The following is a 14,976-nucleotide window of genomic DNA, read 5'->3' on the forward strand; positions in this document are numbered from 1 at the left end:
GGTATTTTTTTTTTCTGTGAGCATTGTAAGAACTCACTTGAATTTCCTTGCCACTGAACCCTAGTCCAGTCCCACATGCTCACTTCCCACCTGCCCACTTCCCAGGAACATATGCAAGATGCATTATCCATCCCCCTACAACATAAGCTTCTCTACTAAATCCACCCAATCTTCCCTAACAATCTCTGCTCATTCAACCTCTTCCATCAGTAAACTCCTTCTATTCTTACCTATATGGGACATTTTATTTTCAAGAGGAGAAGTAATCAGTATCAGAAACAATACTTCAATATATAGAACGCCAAATATATTTTGTGAACTTCACCAAGTAGCATACTGTACATGTGAGCGTGTATATGAGACCTACAGGGTTTTGCTGGATCCGCTCGTTGGAGAGGGGCCATCTCGGGAAGGATCCTCAGCTATTTTTATCGCTTCTTCCATAGCTGCAAGAAGACCATTCCCACCTTCCCCTCTCAAAGCAGGACCGAAGCACTCAGGCCTCCTAATGAGCAATCTCACCACGACATTTGCATTTTCTTCCACACTCTCCCCTAAATTCAAAAGAGGGACATAAACAATGATGGGTTATATAGAAGCTCTGAGCAAATAAATTTCAAGACAATCAGTTCTTATTCAAAGCAATAAGTTAAACTCAAGAACATACTAGCAAAGCCAAAACTTAACCCAAATCACTAGCTTTATAATACAAAGCACAATTTCTTTTCTTAATATTTAAGATTATTTAAGAAAAGCAGTATAGAGGCACAAACTACTCATTCTCATTGACTTATTATGGAAAAAGATATCTTATTCCTAATTATTAGAATTAAATTTAAAATTTTATAAGAATTTGGGTACCTAAAGATTTTAATTTAAATAATGAAAGCATTATCCATGCAAATTTTGTACAATAAATGATTACTACCAAGAAAACCTACTGAGAATAAAATGCATGATTTCTCTAATAGCATTCACTTTCTCCATGAAAATACAGGGATGAATTCTTATTTTCATGTACTTTTAATCAAAAGACCTCAAGCAGCCTGGTCCTACCATTACAGAAGACAGCAAATCTGAGGAAGTCAAGGTATCTCTCCCCCTCCACTGGATTCCACCCAATGTCTGGATAACCCTTGGACACCAGCATCTGGCAGCTCTGCAGACCACAGCCAGCCAAATAGCGTACAACCTAGAAGCAAGGTGACAGGCAAAGATTGCCCTGTGGATGGAAGCATTAGAACTTACACTGGGCATGGCATGTGACACCCTTAGAGCATGGTTTCAACAAGTGCAGCTCTGCAATGTCTTTTTAATCTCATGATAATCCACATGAATCCCTTTAGCAAAACCTTTGATTTAAGAAATATTTAAATATAATAAAGTGTGGTCATGAAAAATTTAAAAACCTGCTCTATGGAAGAACAATATTCTTAAACTTCATATCACTTGAGACCCTGATCTACAACAAGTATATTTCTTAAGTTTCAAGAAACATATGTCAAATGGCCTCTGCCCCAATATAGAAACAAAATCCAAGATAAGAAAAGACCTCTCTAAAATGCACAGATCTTTTAAAGACGTGGTTTATTTCCAAAACAATGCATCAGTTAATGGGGGAGTGAATGTGAGGAGATGAACAGAGAGGAGGGAAAACCCAATATGGAGTCCAACAGCCCACTTAAAATCACTGGGAGCAAGCTATTCATGCATTTCAGGAACTGTTTCAGTGACTAGAAAACTTGACACAGGTTGAACATCCCTCATTCAACCATCAAAAATCAAAAATTCTCCAAAATTAAAAATTTTGAGTGTCAACATGAGGGCACAAATGGAAAAGTTCACACCTGACCTCAAGCGACAGGCTGCAGTCAAAACTCAGGTGCACTCAAAGTATCTTACGGAATCACCTTCAGGCTATGGGAACAAAGTGTTTAGACTTGGGTCCCTTCCAAAGAGATCTCATTATGGATATGCAATATACCAATAGGAAGGAAATTATTATCAATAGAAATCCATAACCCCAAAACCCCAAAGTCTGAAACACCTCCAGTTCCAAGAATTTTAGGCAAGGAACACTCAACCTATATTGAGTATTCAATATACACTATATACTACCTAGTTTTGAGTACTGTTGAAAGTAGCGCATCCAAAATTTTCTGCCTCGCTTTACCTTTTAAAACATTTTGTTTTATATGAATGTTGGTCCCTTTTCAATATTTCATATCAGACTCAGTTTTAAAAGAAATCCCCACAGAAGTCAACATCAATGGTAACACACTGTTAGAGGAGTAATTTAGCATACAAAATTATGTTTAGCTGAGGATAAAGTGGTTTTGAAAAGAAACAATATAGCTAAAAATGTGTATCAACAATGTGGAGGTAGAAGTGAGGTGCAATAGAGCCCTCTATCTAAAGTAGGAATCCAATGAGCTCTGAGAGATGCATGAGGCTGTGAAAACACCCTACAGCCAGTATACAGAACATATCCATCATTCTCCCAGGGCCCCCTGTGCCCTCTGCAGTCCCTTCCTCTCTACACATCTTGCCCCAGATGAACTGCTTCCTCTCACTACAAATTGGCTTGGGTTTTCTAGAACATTTATACACATAACCATGCATCATGTATCTTTCTGTACCTGGCTTCTGAGGTTCCTTCACCCTGTAGCATGTCAGTCCTTACTTCCTTTCACTGCTGGGTAGCATTCCACGTACACGGGTGTGCCACCATCTTGTCAACTCAGACACTGGTGGATAGTTCTGCTGCTTGCTATGATGAATAATACTGCTACAGACAAACATTCTTGTCCAAGTGTTGCGTGCGGATATCTATTTTCCTTTCTATTGACTAGATTCCCAGGAGTGGAAAGGCTGCCTGGGTGGTTTATGGAGGGGTATGTGTTTAAATTGATAAATCACCCCGCTGCTTTTTCAAATCAACTGTACCATTATTCACTCCAGCATCTGAATGGGGGATTAACTGCTCACATCCTCCTCTGCATTTGGTATTATCCAGCTTTTTAATATTTGGCACTTTAACAAGTGTACAGAGGTGGCTCAAGATACAAAGCTCTGGAAAGAAGAATCAGGAGGATCTGGGAAGGAGCTTTCTCTTTCATGAAAGGCTGCACACTGAGCGTCACCTGTGGAGACTGAGTTAATGACAAAAGAAAACCTCTCTGACCTTGCAGACCTGATGGTATGATTTAAAAAATCCTGAGGAAATCTTTCAAAATACATTAACATGTAGATTTTAAACTATAGTCATGTGCTGCATAACAATGTTTTGGTCAACAATAGACCATATACACATCCTTGATCCCATAAAATTATAACCACTAGTGAGGCTGAGCCCTCACAGTTTGTGTGAGCACACTTTAATGCCAGGCACAGTGGTACACACCTGTAATCCCAGCAACTCAGGAGGCTGAGGCATAATGATTCTGAATATAATGCCAGCCTCAGCAACTTAGCAAGGCCCTAAGCAACTTGGTGAGACTCTGTTTCAAATAAAAATAAGAAGGGCTGGGAATGTGATTCAGTGGTTAAACAACCCTAGGTTCAATCCCATTACCTAAAAAAAAAAAAAAAAAAAAAAAAAAGCTGTGTATGTACATAAAAAGAATTCATATAAATACCAATAAAAATAAAAATGGGCATTTACATATGTGTGTATGTATGCATGCATGGAATATACAAATATGTTTTCAACTGTGGAGATAAAGTAGCAAAGGGTATAGGAAGAGCTTAAGGAAGCAGGACAGAGGTCTCAACTTAAAAATCAGGGACATGGAGGAGCTTATCAAGAAGGTGACAGTGAAGCCACAGCTGGAAGGACATCTGTAAAAGAGCCACAGCCCCCTGGGGTGACGATACAGCACATGAAGTATGGAACAGCAAGTGCAGAGGCCAGGAGATGGGCACACCATCCACAAGAAGGAGGGAGGGTTGGAGCAGAGGGCAGGAGGGACAGCTGCAGGGTGTGAAGTCGCTGATGTGTGGGTCGGACAGCAGAGGAGCTGGGGCAACACCTGCGGGTTTTATTTAGAGGGATAAAGGCACACTTCAGAGTGTCCTTTTCAGTGGAACACTTTGGCTGCAAAGGTGAGAACAGACTCTAGAGGGACAAGGAAGGCAGAGGTGGCCACTTGGGACACTACTGCAAGGGCACTAGAGGGACAATCTCTACACACTGGTTAGCAAACATGTGGCTAAACGCATTCAGAGTGCGTGGCCAGAGTGCATGGCTGAAGCCTTGTACTGGGATACACAAATGCAGGCTGAGTCACAATCACGTATGACATGTTTAAACGACCTTTTAAAAAACTGAAACTGCCAGGAGGCTGAGGCAGGAGGGTCCCAAGTTCAAAGACAGCCTCAGTAAAAGTGATGGGCTAAGCAACTCAGTGAGTTGCTGAGTCTGTCTCTAAATAAAATACAAAATAGGGCTGGAGATATAGCTCAGTGGTCCTGAGTTCAATCCCCAGTAAATACCCCTCCCCCGGCAAAAAAAACTAAAACTGTGTCATTCAAGCAAAAGTCATAGCAGACACTATGAAAAGGCAAGAGCATCCAAGAACACAGATGCAGTTGATTCCTTTTCATAGAAAACAATGGTCATCAGAGGAGATACCACATCTCAAGCTTTTTGATCTCATGACTAACCATAAAATTATGTAAAGAAGGATTAAAATGCAATACATATTACATAGCAAGACTATTCCATAACCCTACTAGAAATGTAACATAGCCATTCACATTTAAGCAGTCCTGAAGAAGAGCTGTGAAGAAGCCCCATTCCCTCAGATACAAAGGGTAGGAGTGTGGCTCACCTTCTCCAGATCCGGCTCCCGCAGAGCGAGGGCAAGCTCATTGTTATCCATCACCGAGGCTGCCGCCACGTCCAGTGGCGTTGAACCTCTCATAGCCGGTGAGGCTGATGCAAACAAAGGTGAAATAAACCCTGAATTGTGCTGTAGCTATGAATTCTACATAAAAATGCACCAATCTAAAACAATTGACAAAGTTATTTTTTATTTATTTTTGACAAATAAAATTATGTGTATTTATTATGTATTTGTTTTGAAATATGTATGCATTCTGGAATGACCTAACTGGTCTAATTAAAATATACATCCCTTCAGATATATATCACTCTTTGTGATGAGAATCTGCTCTCTTAATGATTTTTGAGATTACAATACATTGTTACTAACTACAGTCACCGTGTTGTACCCAGATCTCCTGAACGTATTCCTCCTGTGTAAAATGTGGCCTTTGGCCAACATCTCCCCAAAGACACCTCCTGCCCTGGTGATCAGCATTCTACTCTCTGCTTCTATGAGCTTGACTTGTTCATATTCTACATGTAAGTGAGGTTCTACAGCATTGCTCCTTCTGTGCCTGGCTTTTTCTCACTTAACCCAATGTCCTCCAGGTCCATCCACTGTCACAATTTATAGGATTCCCTTCTGTTTGAGGAGGCATATGTATTACACTGTGTTTATGTCCCACTTTTCCTTTACTCCCTCATCTGCTGACAGACACTGAGGCTGATTCTTGGCTACTGTGAACACAGAGGAGCAAACATCACCTCAAATGATGACTTCCCTACCCTGGACACATACCTAGAAGTGAAAGTGTTAGACCATGTGGTAGCAATATTCTTACCTTTCTGCAGACCCTCCAAACTGTTTTCCATAATTACTGTACTAATTTAGACTTCCTCCAACAGTGTACCAGGGTTCCCTTTTCCTCTCATCCGCTCCAAAACTTGTTATATTTTTCGTTTCTATAACAGCCATTCCAATAGATATGAGGTGATATCTCATTATGGTTCTAATTTGCATTTCACTGAACAGTGAGGCTGAACATTTTTTCGTATACCCTTGGTCACGTGTATGTTTTCTTTTGACAGCATCTATTCAGATCCCATGCCATATTAACATGAAGTTGTATTTTTAAATGAGGTCTGTACACTAATTTTATCTTAAAGATTAAATAAAAATTATACAGTTGCTTACCAAGACCAACACTGCTGTTCTCCAGTAAATAACTGAGATGATCAAACATGGCTTTTTGATTCTGCCGACTTATTCGACAGAAGTAACAGAGAAAGCGACAACAGTTGGCCACCATCTTGGGAAAGGTGATCTCCTACAGAAAGAATGTTTGATTAGTCATGGAAAGCAAGAAATCTTCATAAAACTGAGTACAGAAGTGGGGGTCTCAGTCACACTGTCCATCCATCTGTCTTCATGCACCAAACATCAGATATAGGCAGCCTTCAAATACACTGCCTACAAGCCACCTAGTCCTTGGGCCAATGAAAATCAGAAAACTCCCTACCACCATCAGGTTGGATCTAGAATTCATTTATCTCACTGAGGGCTGCCTGAGCCTCACTTAGGAATCAGCTGTGGTTTGCTGGGAAACTAAACAACCTCTTTGATTCTGTTTAGTAAAATTGGGATAATATGGATACTAATACTCTAGGGAGGGAAGGGAGAGGACACATTAAGAAAATTTCTGAAAAATACATAGTTCAGAACTTGAAACCTCATAACAGGGTTATTATTAACATTATTACTACTATCATTATTATTATTATTATTATTATTGAGAATCTGGGGATTCACAAGCTCCCTGACTCGCATACCACTTGCCTGCAGAGAGGAGTCCCCTGATCAGAAGACCTGTCTGGTGGGCCCATCAAACATACACTCCTCCCCCCAGATGATCCCTGAAGTCCTTCCTTAACAGAAAATACAGGGACTATGTATGCAAATACTGAATTTAGTACTAAAAATAGCATGTATATGAAATTATAATTTATAAGCCCAACTGATAGACACACTGATCATGGGAAATATGACTTGTTCCCATAACATATAAGATGCATCTTGAAATTTATAATATAGAAAAATATACTGCACATAACAGGAGTTATAAAATTATACTGATTTATATCAAGTTATTTATTATATTACTCTATCAGTTTGCTTTTCCAGAACTTTGTTTTAAATTTTAGTCACTTAGAAGTTTACTTTTCTGTCTTACAACACATACTTTCTAGAGGATCACTGCCCAGTACTGATTTAGTTCAGGAGTTTAGTGGACCCAACCAGGATCCAGGCCAGGAGCAACAGTAGGGTCTGAAGGACATGCTTGTGTCAGATTTGTAAAGTGATGGGACTGGACTTAAAATTAAGGAAGAAATTAATATAGTATTAATTTTTTGGCATTTCCAATATTCCCCAAATGAGAATAATTTAGGTGATAACAAATTATAAAGTATAAGATAGAAACTTTTATCAACATTAAGAAAATAGTAGTAATATATCTAACTGTCAAGTCTCTTTCTGTGTAAGGTGTTTTTTTTAAAAAAGCAGTATTCCAAAAAGGATTTAAGAAATTCTCATTCTCATGAATTTTCTGGAATCCATGTACTCTAGATTATGCTAAATAGCACCCCAAGAATCAAAGATTTTCCTTTACCTTGGATTCCCCACCTCCAAGGACATTGACCATGACCTCCATCACTGTCTCATGCATCCCAAGGGCCCTCATGAGATTCGGGTGCTGGTAAAACACTTTATTGTTCATGATATCCCTGCAAAGGACAATGGAGGCATGGAAGAGAGCAGAATGCTTAGAGAAAAACTCAAATGAACATTGTCCTGAGATTTTAATAAGTCTTTAGAAATAACTTATATGCATGAAAAGCAAGAGTGATCATAGTTGCACCAAAACTTTAATGAGGGCAATTGAGTTTTCCTTAAAAATATTGATAACCTACCCAAAGTGCCATACAAGTTGTCTATTCTTTTCAGTGACAAGAAACATATTAAATATGTGGACTTTAGTTCCATGAAACATATTTCAGACACTTATTCCTAATTTTATGGATATGCAATCATGTATTCAACTTTATTTTGTACAGAAATAATAATCAATATTGTACATTTTATATGAAAATTCCTATATAAATTTACATAGGTATTTGGTTTTCATATACATGCTATTTTTAGTACTAAATTCAGTATTTGCGTATATAATCACAGTAGTGTTAATTTTTGCTATATTCATGATATCATTCTGGTGAAATGCTTGAAAGTAAGCATATTCTTCAAGAGAAACTGAATATGTGTGAATTCCAGGTACAAGTAACCCAGCTCACTAAAATGGGCCTTTGATTTAAAGAAGTAGAGGTAGATGATATGTAAAGTGATTCATATCATTGTTACTGCATTAAATATTACTGCAATGTGTGTGTCAAGGTGCTTGTCAGGATCGTGAAATTCATCAAGTAGTATGACTGATACTTATGTTCACTAAATTCTGTACAGAAGTTCTCATTTACAATTTCATCAAAAATAAAATCAATGCATTTTCTAGAAAAGACATTTGCTAGCAAGAAAATAACACAAAGCCTTCAAGACAACAGACAGCTCTTCACCTGACACCCTTAATTGAATAGCTCACTTGCTCATTTTATCATATGATAAATAGTAGTTACCGAGTTTTAAGCAGATGTACGATTCCACTGCCCCGTAGACAGGTTGTCCTTTGAGGAAAACATTTCTAATACCACAAAAATTAGAATTTTATTTAAATTTTTATTAGTGTAAAATGGTGGTTTTAGTATCATTTTGAGTCTGATCACTAATGGCACATATTACTTTGATGTGTTCATTGAAGAAAGACAGTGGTCTCCATTTCCTGGAAGACTTTCCTGTTTCTTTGGTTGAGATGAATACAAAGGAGGCCTTCTCCAGATGGGTTTAAATATTCAGACTCACGCTCATGCAGCTGCACAAAGGCCCACAACCCACCTGTGTGTACACTCTCCTCACCCCCCTTTGTCCTATTTGTACACCTATTCTAAGTGTGGAACCATCATTGTGAATTTGGAATAGAATCTTCCAGTCCATTTTCATCACTGTTAAATACTCAATGGGTTCACAAGCACAGTTTTGCTTTCCAAGTTCAAAATGTACATAAATGATATTTAGCAACCTGCATTTTTACACCCTTATTTTCTTCCCTAGGGATTATTTCTGAGTTCTGTCAAGGAATAACCTGGTTATTCTATTTCACTGTTTGCTTTTCCCTCTCTAGGCTCCCTTCGCTGGTTTCCGTGCTTCTTTGGTTCTATTTCAGTCAGTCAGCAGCTTCTTTGTCTCCTCCGCTTGGTATTTATAAGACTATCATATAATCCAGACAGTATGCTTACATCCACACACCTATTGCACTGCTAATGGGATTAAAGTCGGAAGGAAGAGATATATTTATAAGACAAAATGTTGACAGGTTAAATAACTCACCCCAATCCACGAATCATAAGCTTCTCCTCCTCTTTTCCCATTCGCACACTCAGCAGAGAACGAATCTGACCGAGAGATGCCAGCAGGTTGATGGTGTCCTCCACAGAGACGCCATTGATGGTGTAGGTCTTCGGCAGAGCCCGGACCAGACCCCCTATGCCATCGTATTGACGATGCAGCAACACAAACATGGCCCTCACCAGCTCAGGGTCCTCAATGACCGACTCCTGGGCCCACCGAACCATGGTCTCAGATATCAACTGCTGAAGGCTAGCTGCAGAGTCATGTTGCCAATGTTCAAGGGGAAAAAACAGAAGAGAAGACATCAGTTGGACCTTTCAGCACCACATGCCACAGCCCCAAGCTGCCACCTCTATTTGTACTAGAATAGAAAAAGCTAGGAATTTTCTTCAAAGACAATGAACTTCATTTAAATATTACCTGAACTTCAAAAAGATCAGTTTTAGTGAAGCAAGGACAAAAAAATATTATAAACTCTTCTTTTAAAATAATTTTTATAATTGAACAAGCCATTTCAAAGTTGCAACTAATTTTTCAAACATAGTACTGGTGGTCCACCAGTAATTGAAAGTGTGGCAACCGACACAAGGGGCCTGAACTTTTATTTCCTCTGTTCCACTGTTTTCCTTTCAGAAGGTCTGACACTGAACTCCTAAAAGGTCAGTCACAGACATTCAGGAGGAAGGTGTTCATCTACTTGTCTCCTTGGTTATGCAACATTGACCACACAGAATTATATTTTTTTAGATTTGGATCTAATTTTTGTCCCTTAAAATGTCTTCAGAAGGATTTGATCATGAAGTTATACCAAAGTAGAAATTTATTTCATACACAGATCACTTGTAATATAACATGCAAAACAGTTAATTTAAATTAGAAACTTCTTAACCTCTAATAATAAAATTATCAAAATTAAGTGGTGTTGATGTAACTAATCCACACATTGTAAAGTAATACTTAATTCCCATCACTAATACATTGGATGATTTTTTAAAGAAGATGTTTACCTTGAACCTAGGTATTATATAAGGAAAACCAAAAACTACCAATTTTATTCAAAAACAAAATGTCAAAAAATTTCCATAATAACTCAAAAACATTTCGTCATTTTAATAGAGTAAGATTGTAAATCTGCTAACAATAAAAAGTGGTTTATAAGAAACTTAAACTCTGATATTGAAGATGACCTGACTCCAATTTCATTCTGACTGAAGAACAAATTTAGAAATAACTATATAAATGTTTTCCATTATAAGTTAAAGATTTAAAAGTGTAAAAATTGTAGTATTTTTTTCTTTCAGGAAGGAAAAAGAAACCCTTAGTAAGCCAATACTGCATCTTAAAATTACAGGCGTCTCAGAGGCTGGAGTAACGTGCAAGTAGACCCCTCAGACCTGCTCCAGGACCCCTTCAGGACCAGGACCAGAGAGACTCAAAGCCCCTGGGGGTTTCCAGGGTTTCAAGAAGTGGCAGCCGTGGTGGTTCCTGGTTAAATGGGATATGGATGAACCAGAAATGCATACCATTTGAGTGAATGTTTCAAAATGAAATATAATTGTAGGCAATGTACATTTACCTTTTAAGACACATGTTTAATTTGATGTGATAACTGAAATCAATTAAGTGTTAATATTTGAATATGTAGGCTAAATTGCTCTCTTTATACTTTCTCTTGATGGTCTCTGATCATAAACCTAAGTGTGGAGCTCTCTAGAGAGCCCATCCACCCTACAGCACTACTACCTCTCCACCTAGACTTACACACAGCTGGATGCTGCCATCTGCTTCTGGGAGCTGCAGACATCGACTTCAGCATTAAATTCTTTGAAGTACAAACTCGTGACCTTACTGGCTTATATACAATAAGTATTCAAAGGATGAATAAATGTCAAGGGTCAGGTCACTGTGCCAGTGCCCCTTCATAGTGCTTACAGGACTTCTTGGAGTCACTCTCCACTGGCTTTTCTGCTTGCTTCTTCTTCAGGTATGTCACCTTTTCTACCAGGGACAGCAGACGCCCTCTAATGGTTAAGTCACTGTTTCCATCCAAAGACCCATCTTCATCCAGCTCAATTCCTAGCATGAGAAAAGAGGAGAAATCAGAAAAGGAAAATTTATTTGAAAACAATATATTTGGAGAAATAATCTCAGGCTTTGCAACCTTTACATTTATAGCTTTGAGCAAAGTCTAAGACGCTCAAGAGCACTATTTAAGTGACTTGCCCATCAGCACTCAAATAAGATGAACATGTCAGCTTCCCCACGCCCCCGTCCCTGTTTCCCCCAGTTCCTGGGAACTCAGGGCTATTGACAACCAGTACAAAACAAAAACTGAGCAGAAACCACAAAGACACTGTTAGGAGCCAAAATCAGTTCTGCCCTTCAAGTGACCTTTGGGCATCTCGGGATGCTAACCACTGGAGCCCCACGGTCCTGCTCTGCCTACCCCCAACCCACCCTGCCCAGCTTCTATCCTTCGCTGTCCCTCCCAAAGCAACAGTGATATCTGGGTGACTTGCAAGACAAAACAGGCATGACCAGATGCCCTTAACCAGGGAATGCTCCTATTGTACCAGTGATTCCACTGTTTTACAGTTGCCTTTGGTGACAGAATCTGCATGCTGTGATTTTCAGGTGGTATTCTAGTGGCTTTTCATCCATAAAATGAATTAAGATGTATGGCAGTGTTTTTAAATAAGTTTTAAATAAGATGAACATTATCTCACTGGTGATGTGAAACACATCTCACATCAGACATGTATCTACATATCTATATAGTTCACGTAAAAATGACAAATTCATTTTCTTTATTACAACAATTTCCACATTGTTTCATAAAAAACCGAAGAACTACACATCCATCTAATCAATTCCATTTTAAAAGTTCTAAGAAGACAAGGAGGAGTGAGTTCCTAAACAGATTATGGCTACTGACATTCAGCAATGGAGGCCTTCCATAGACACTCATTAATTTCAAAAGACTCACTGGATTTCCCAGGCCTGTCCTGAATGATGGCCCTTTGATAGGAATGGGAGAGTAGTGACTGAGATTGGGGGTCTCTGATGACCTCATGGCTGTGATGTGCCTGGTGCCTGGGAATGCTCCTGTGCAAGGGCACAGGATGCCCATTCCTTTGGTAATGCCCTGCATGAGGAGGCTCTGTAGAAGAGTCTTATCACCTTCAACCTTGATGTCAGTCACATAGCTCCAGGGAAGAGAGGAATTCTCTTGCTAGACAACCACAATGTTTCACCAGCTCTGCTGCTCCTGAGCCTGCCCGCTTAACAATAGCTTTAAACAATGGACCTCCTTGAGCACCACACAAAGCTCCTAACATTGCATGTTGCAACTGTGGAAAAGCTGCATAGATGTTTCTAATCTCTGTAACTTTCCTGAATGCAAAGAATAATGCTTGCATAGTCTTCAAACTGATGAGACATATATAAATAAAGTCTGCTGGCATAACTCTTTAGATCTGCTTTTTCATCAGACAGCAGCACTCTGCCTGACACTCAGCTTTATCTTCAAAATCATCTGCATGTGTGAGTCTTTATATGTTTTAAACTAGAGTTTGTCCATGCTGGTCGCAGCACACAGGCATAAATGATTTAACTGTTTGTCATCAAATTACTTAATTTTTTAAAAAAGAATTTTATTAGGGCACACTGATAGACAAAACGGCACATGCTTAATGTACATAATTTGATCTGTTTGAACACAGGTGTACAACCATGAAACCATCACCACAATCAAGCTGAAGATATAAATACATCACCTCTAAGTTTCCTTGTGCTTCTTTTTTGTTGTTTTTTGTTTGTCAGAACGATTAACATGAGACATGCCCTCTAAAAGTTTCAAGTTCACAGCTCAGTGCTGCTACCTGCAGGCACATGCACCACAGATCTCTAGGACTTGTTCATCATCTTTTACAGAAACTTCACAGCCACTGACTAAACCAACTGCACACTCATCTCTCTGCCTGAAGGGCCTGCCTGAAATCCCCACCCTCCTTCTGATTCCCTGGTGGTAAAGAAAAGAAGGTGAGTGAGAGAGGCACTCAGCCATATTCTGCTCAGGCTCACTGCCTCTTGACTTTACTGACCCTTCGGACTTGACACAGAGGGACAGTCAGCCATGCTGCCATAATAAATACCATTATATGAACATGTAACAGAGCTAGAGCTATTCACCTAGATACTTAAGTGTGAACCAGGATGTATGGATTAGGAATGTCCGTCTAATAGCAATTACAAATCAAGAAGATCCTACCACAGTGTGTCATCAAATCTTCATGAAAATCCAATAGTTGGTCACGAATTTCTTCAGGACATGGACATTCACTTTTGTCATCCTTAAAATTGAGAAGCATATTGATCTGGAAGGGAAAACAGGAAGGAGGAGGAACAGGGAGAAAATGGTGAATTCTGGAAAGATACACCAAGAAAAAAGCAAAGTAGTATGAAATCAGCCCTTGAAGGTACATAAACCACTGGCCAATCAGGCAAGACACCATCTATTACTGAACCCAACAAATACCAACAAAGAAGTCAAATCATCCAAAGCTACACAGGCTGGAAAACTCATGCAGCATCAATTCCTCCTCCATCCTACAGTCAGACTCCTGCACGTGTTTAAAATCCTTAACTAAGGAATCCTACAAGCTAGTTCTTAAAGGTCATTTACTATACTTCTCCTCCAATTCCATTATTTTCAAACTGGCATCTATAATTTTTGATGATCTTTTTTTTCTTTTTCTTCTTTCTTAACTGTTTTTAAAACTTTTTAATTATTTTAAAGAACTTGTTTTGAGGATATAGCTGCAAAGAAGGAAAAATTAAAATACAATAACATGGATGACAACACTGTTGCTAATATTAATGATTAAATGAAACCAACTGTGGGACACTGTCTCCCATTTGATTTAGTTTATACACATTGATATTAAACTTATGAAGAAAGACAGGTCAGATGCAATCCCATGTTTTCCTTTTAAAATTAGAGTTTTGTGTAATTTTTGTTGTTGTTGTTGAACTTATTCTGAGATAACTGTAGATGCCATTATTAAAAATAATATGAAGGGCTTTTATGGCTTTCACCCGATTCCTCCCATGGAAACACCCTAGGCCTACAGCACAGCATCACAGCAGGCTGTCAGCAAGACAGGCTCAAAACACAGAAGGACTCCTTTACCTGAAAGGCCCCAATGCCTCTTGTTTGCCCACACCCATTTTCCTACCTTACCTGCCCTCAGCCTTAATTTCTGCCACACACTGACATTTCAAGAATGTTATTTTTAAAAGCAAATGCAATATATGTATGTATTCCCCTATGATCCACTTTTTAAAAAAAAAATATTTGGCAAACATATATATGTGAGATATACCTTTATGTTTTAATAAATGTATATACTCTTCTTGAAAGAGTAAATCAAGCTAATTGATACATCTGTCACCTCAGCTACTTACCACTTTGTTGTGGTGACAGAAATATTCCACATGATCCTTCTAATGTCACTGGGTCTGTAATGATACCTCATTTCAACCCTGATGTTGGTAATTTGTATCTTCCCACACTTTTTGGGGGGAGGGGGACTTTTCAGAGGTTTTTCAATTTTATTAAATCTTTCCA

The 14,976-nt window shown here is 38.8% G+C and overlaps 1 protein-coding gene across 5 annotated transcripts in view; it reads right to left on the minus strand.

Moving 5' to 3' along the window:
- Positions 1–14,976, minus strand: part of Ryr2 (ryanodine receptor 2) — a 596,528-nt gene that overhangs the window by 166,223 nt on the left and 415,329 nt on the right. For all 5 annotated transcript variants that reach the window (XM_058575026.1, XM_058575025.1, XM_058575027.1 and 2 more), the window contains exons 39-46: positions 13,618–13,723; positions 11,280–11,423; positions 9,327–9,600; positions 7,498–7,612; positions 6,024–6,156; positions 4,833–4,936; positions 1,057–1,192; positions 368–554 (exon numbers count right to left, since the gene is read on the minus strand). In XM_058575026.1, the coding sequence (XP_058431009.1) occupies positions 368–554; positions 1,057–1,192; positions 4,833–4,936; positions 6,024–6,156; positions 7,498–7,612; positions 9,327–9,600; positions 11,280–11,423; positions 13,618–13,723 (1,199 nt within the window). The remainder of the gene's footprint in view (positions 1–367; positions 555–1,056; positions 1,193–4,832; positions 4,937–6,023; positions 6,157–7,497; positions 7,613–9,326; positions 9,601–11,279; positions 11,424–13,617; positions 13,724–14,976) is intronic.

This window comes from Marmota monax, unplaced genomic scaffold (assembly GCF_021218885.2).
Source record: "Marmota monax isolate L192 unplaced genomic scaffold, Marmota_monax_Labrador192_F-V1.1 WCK01_AAM20220418_F8-fsc00071, whole genome shotgun sequence".
Classification (NCBI taxonomy): Eukaryota; Metazoa; Chordata; class Mammalia; order Rodentia; family Sciuridae; genus Marmota; species Marmota monax.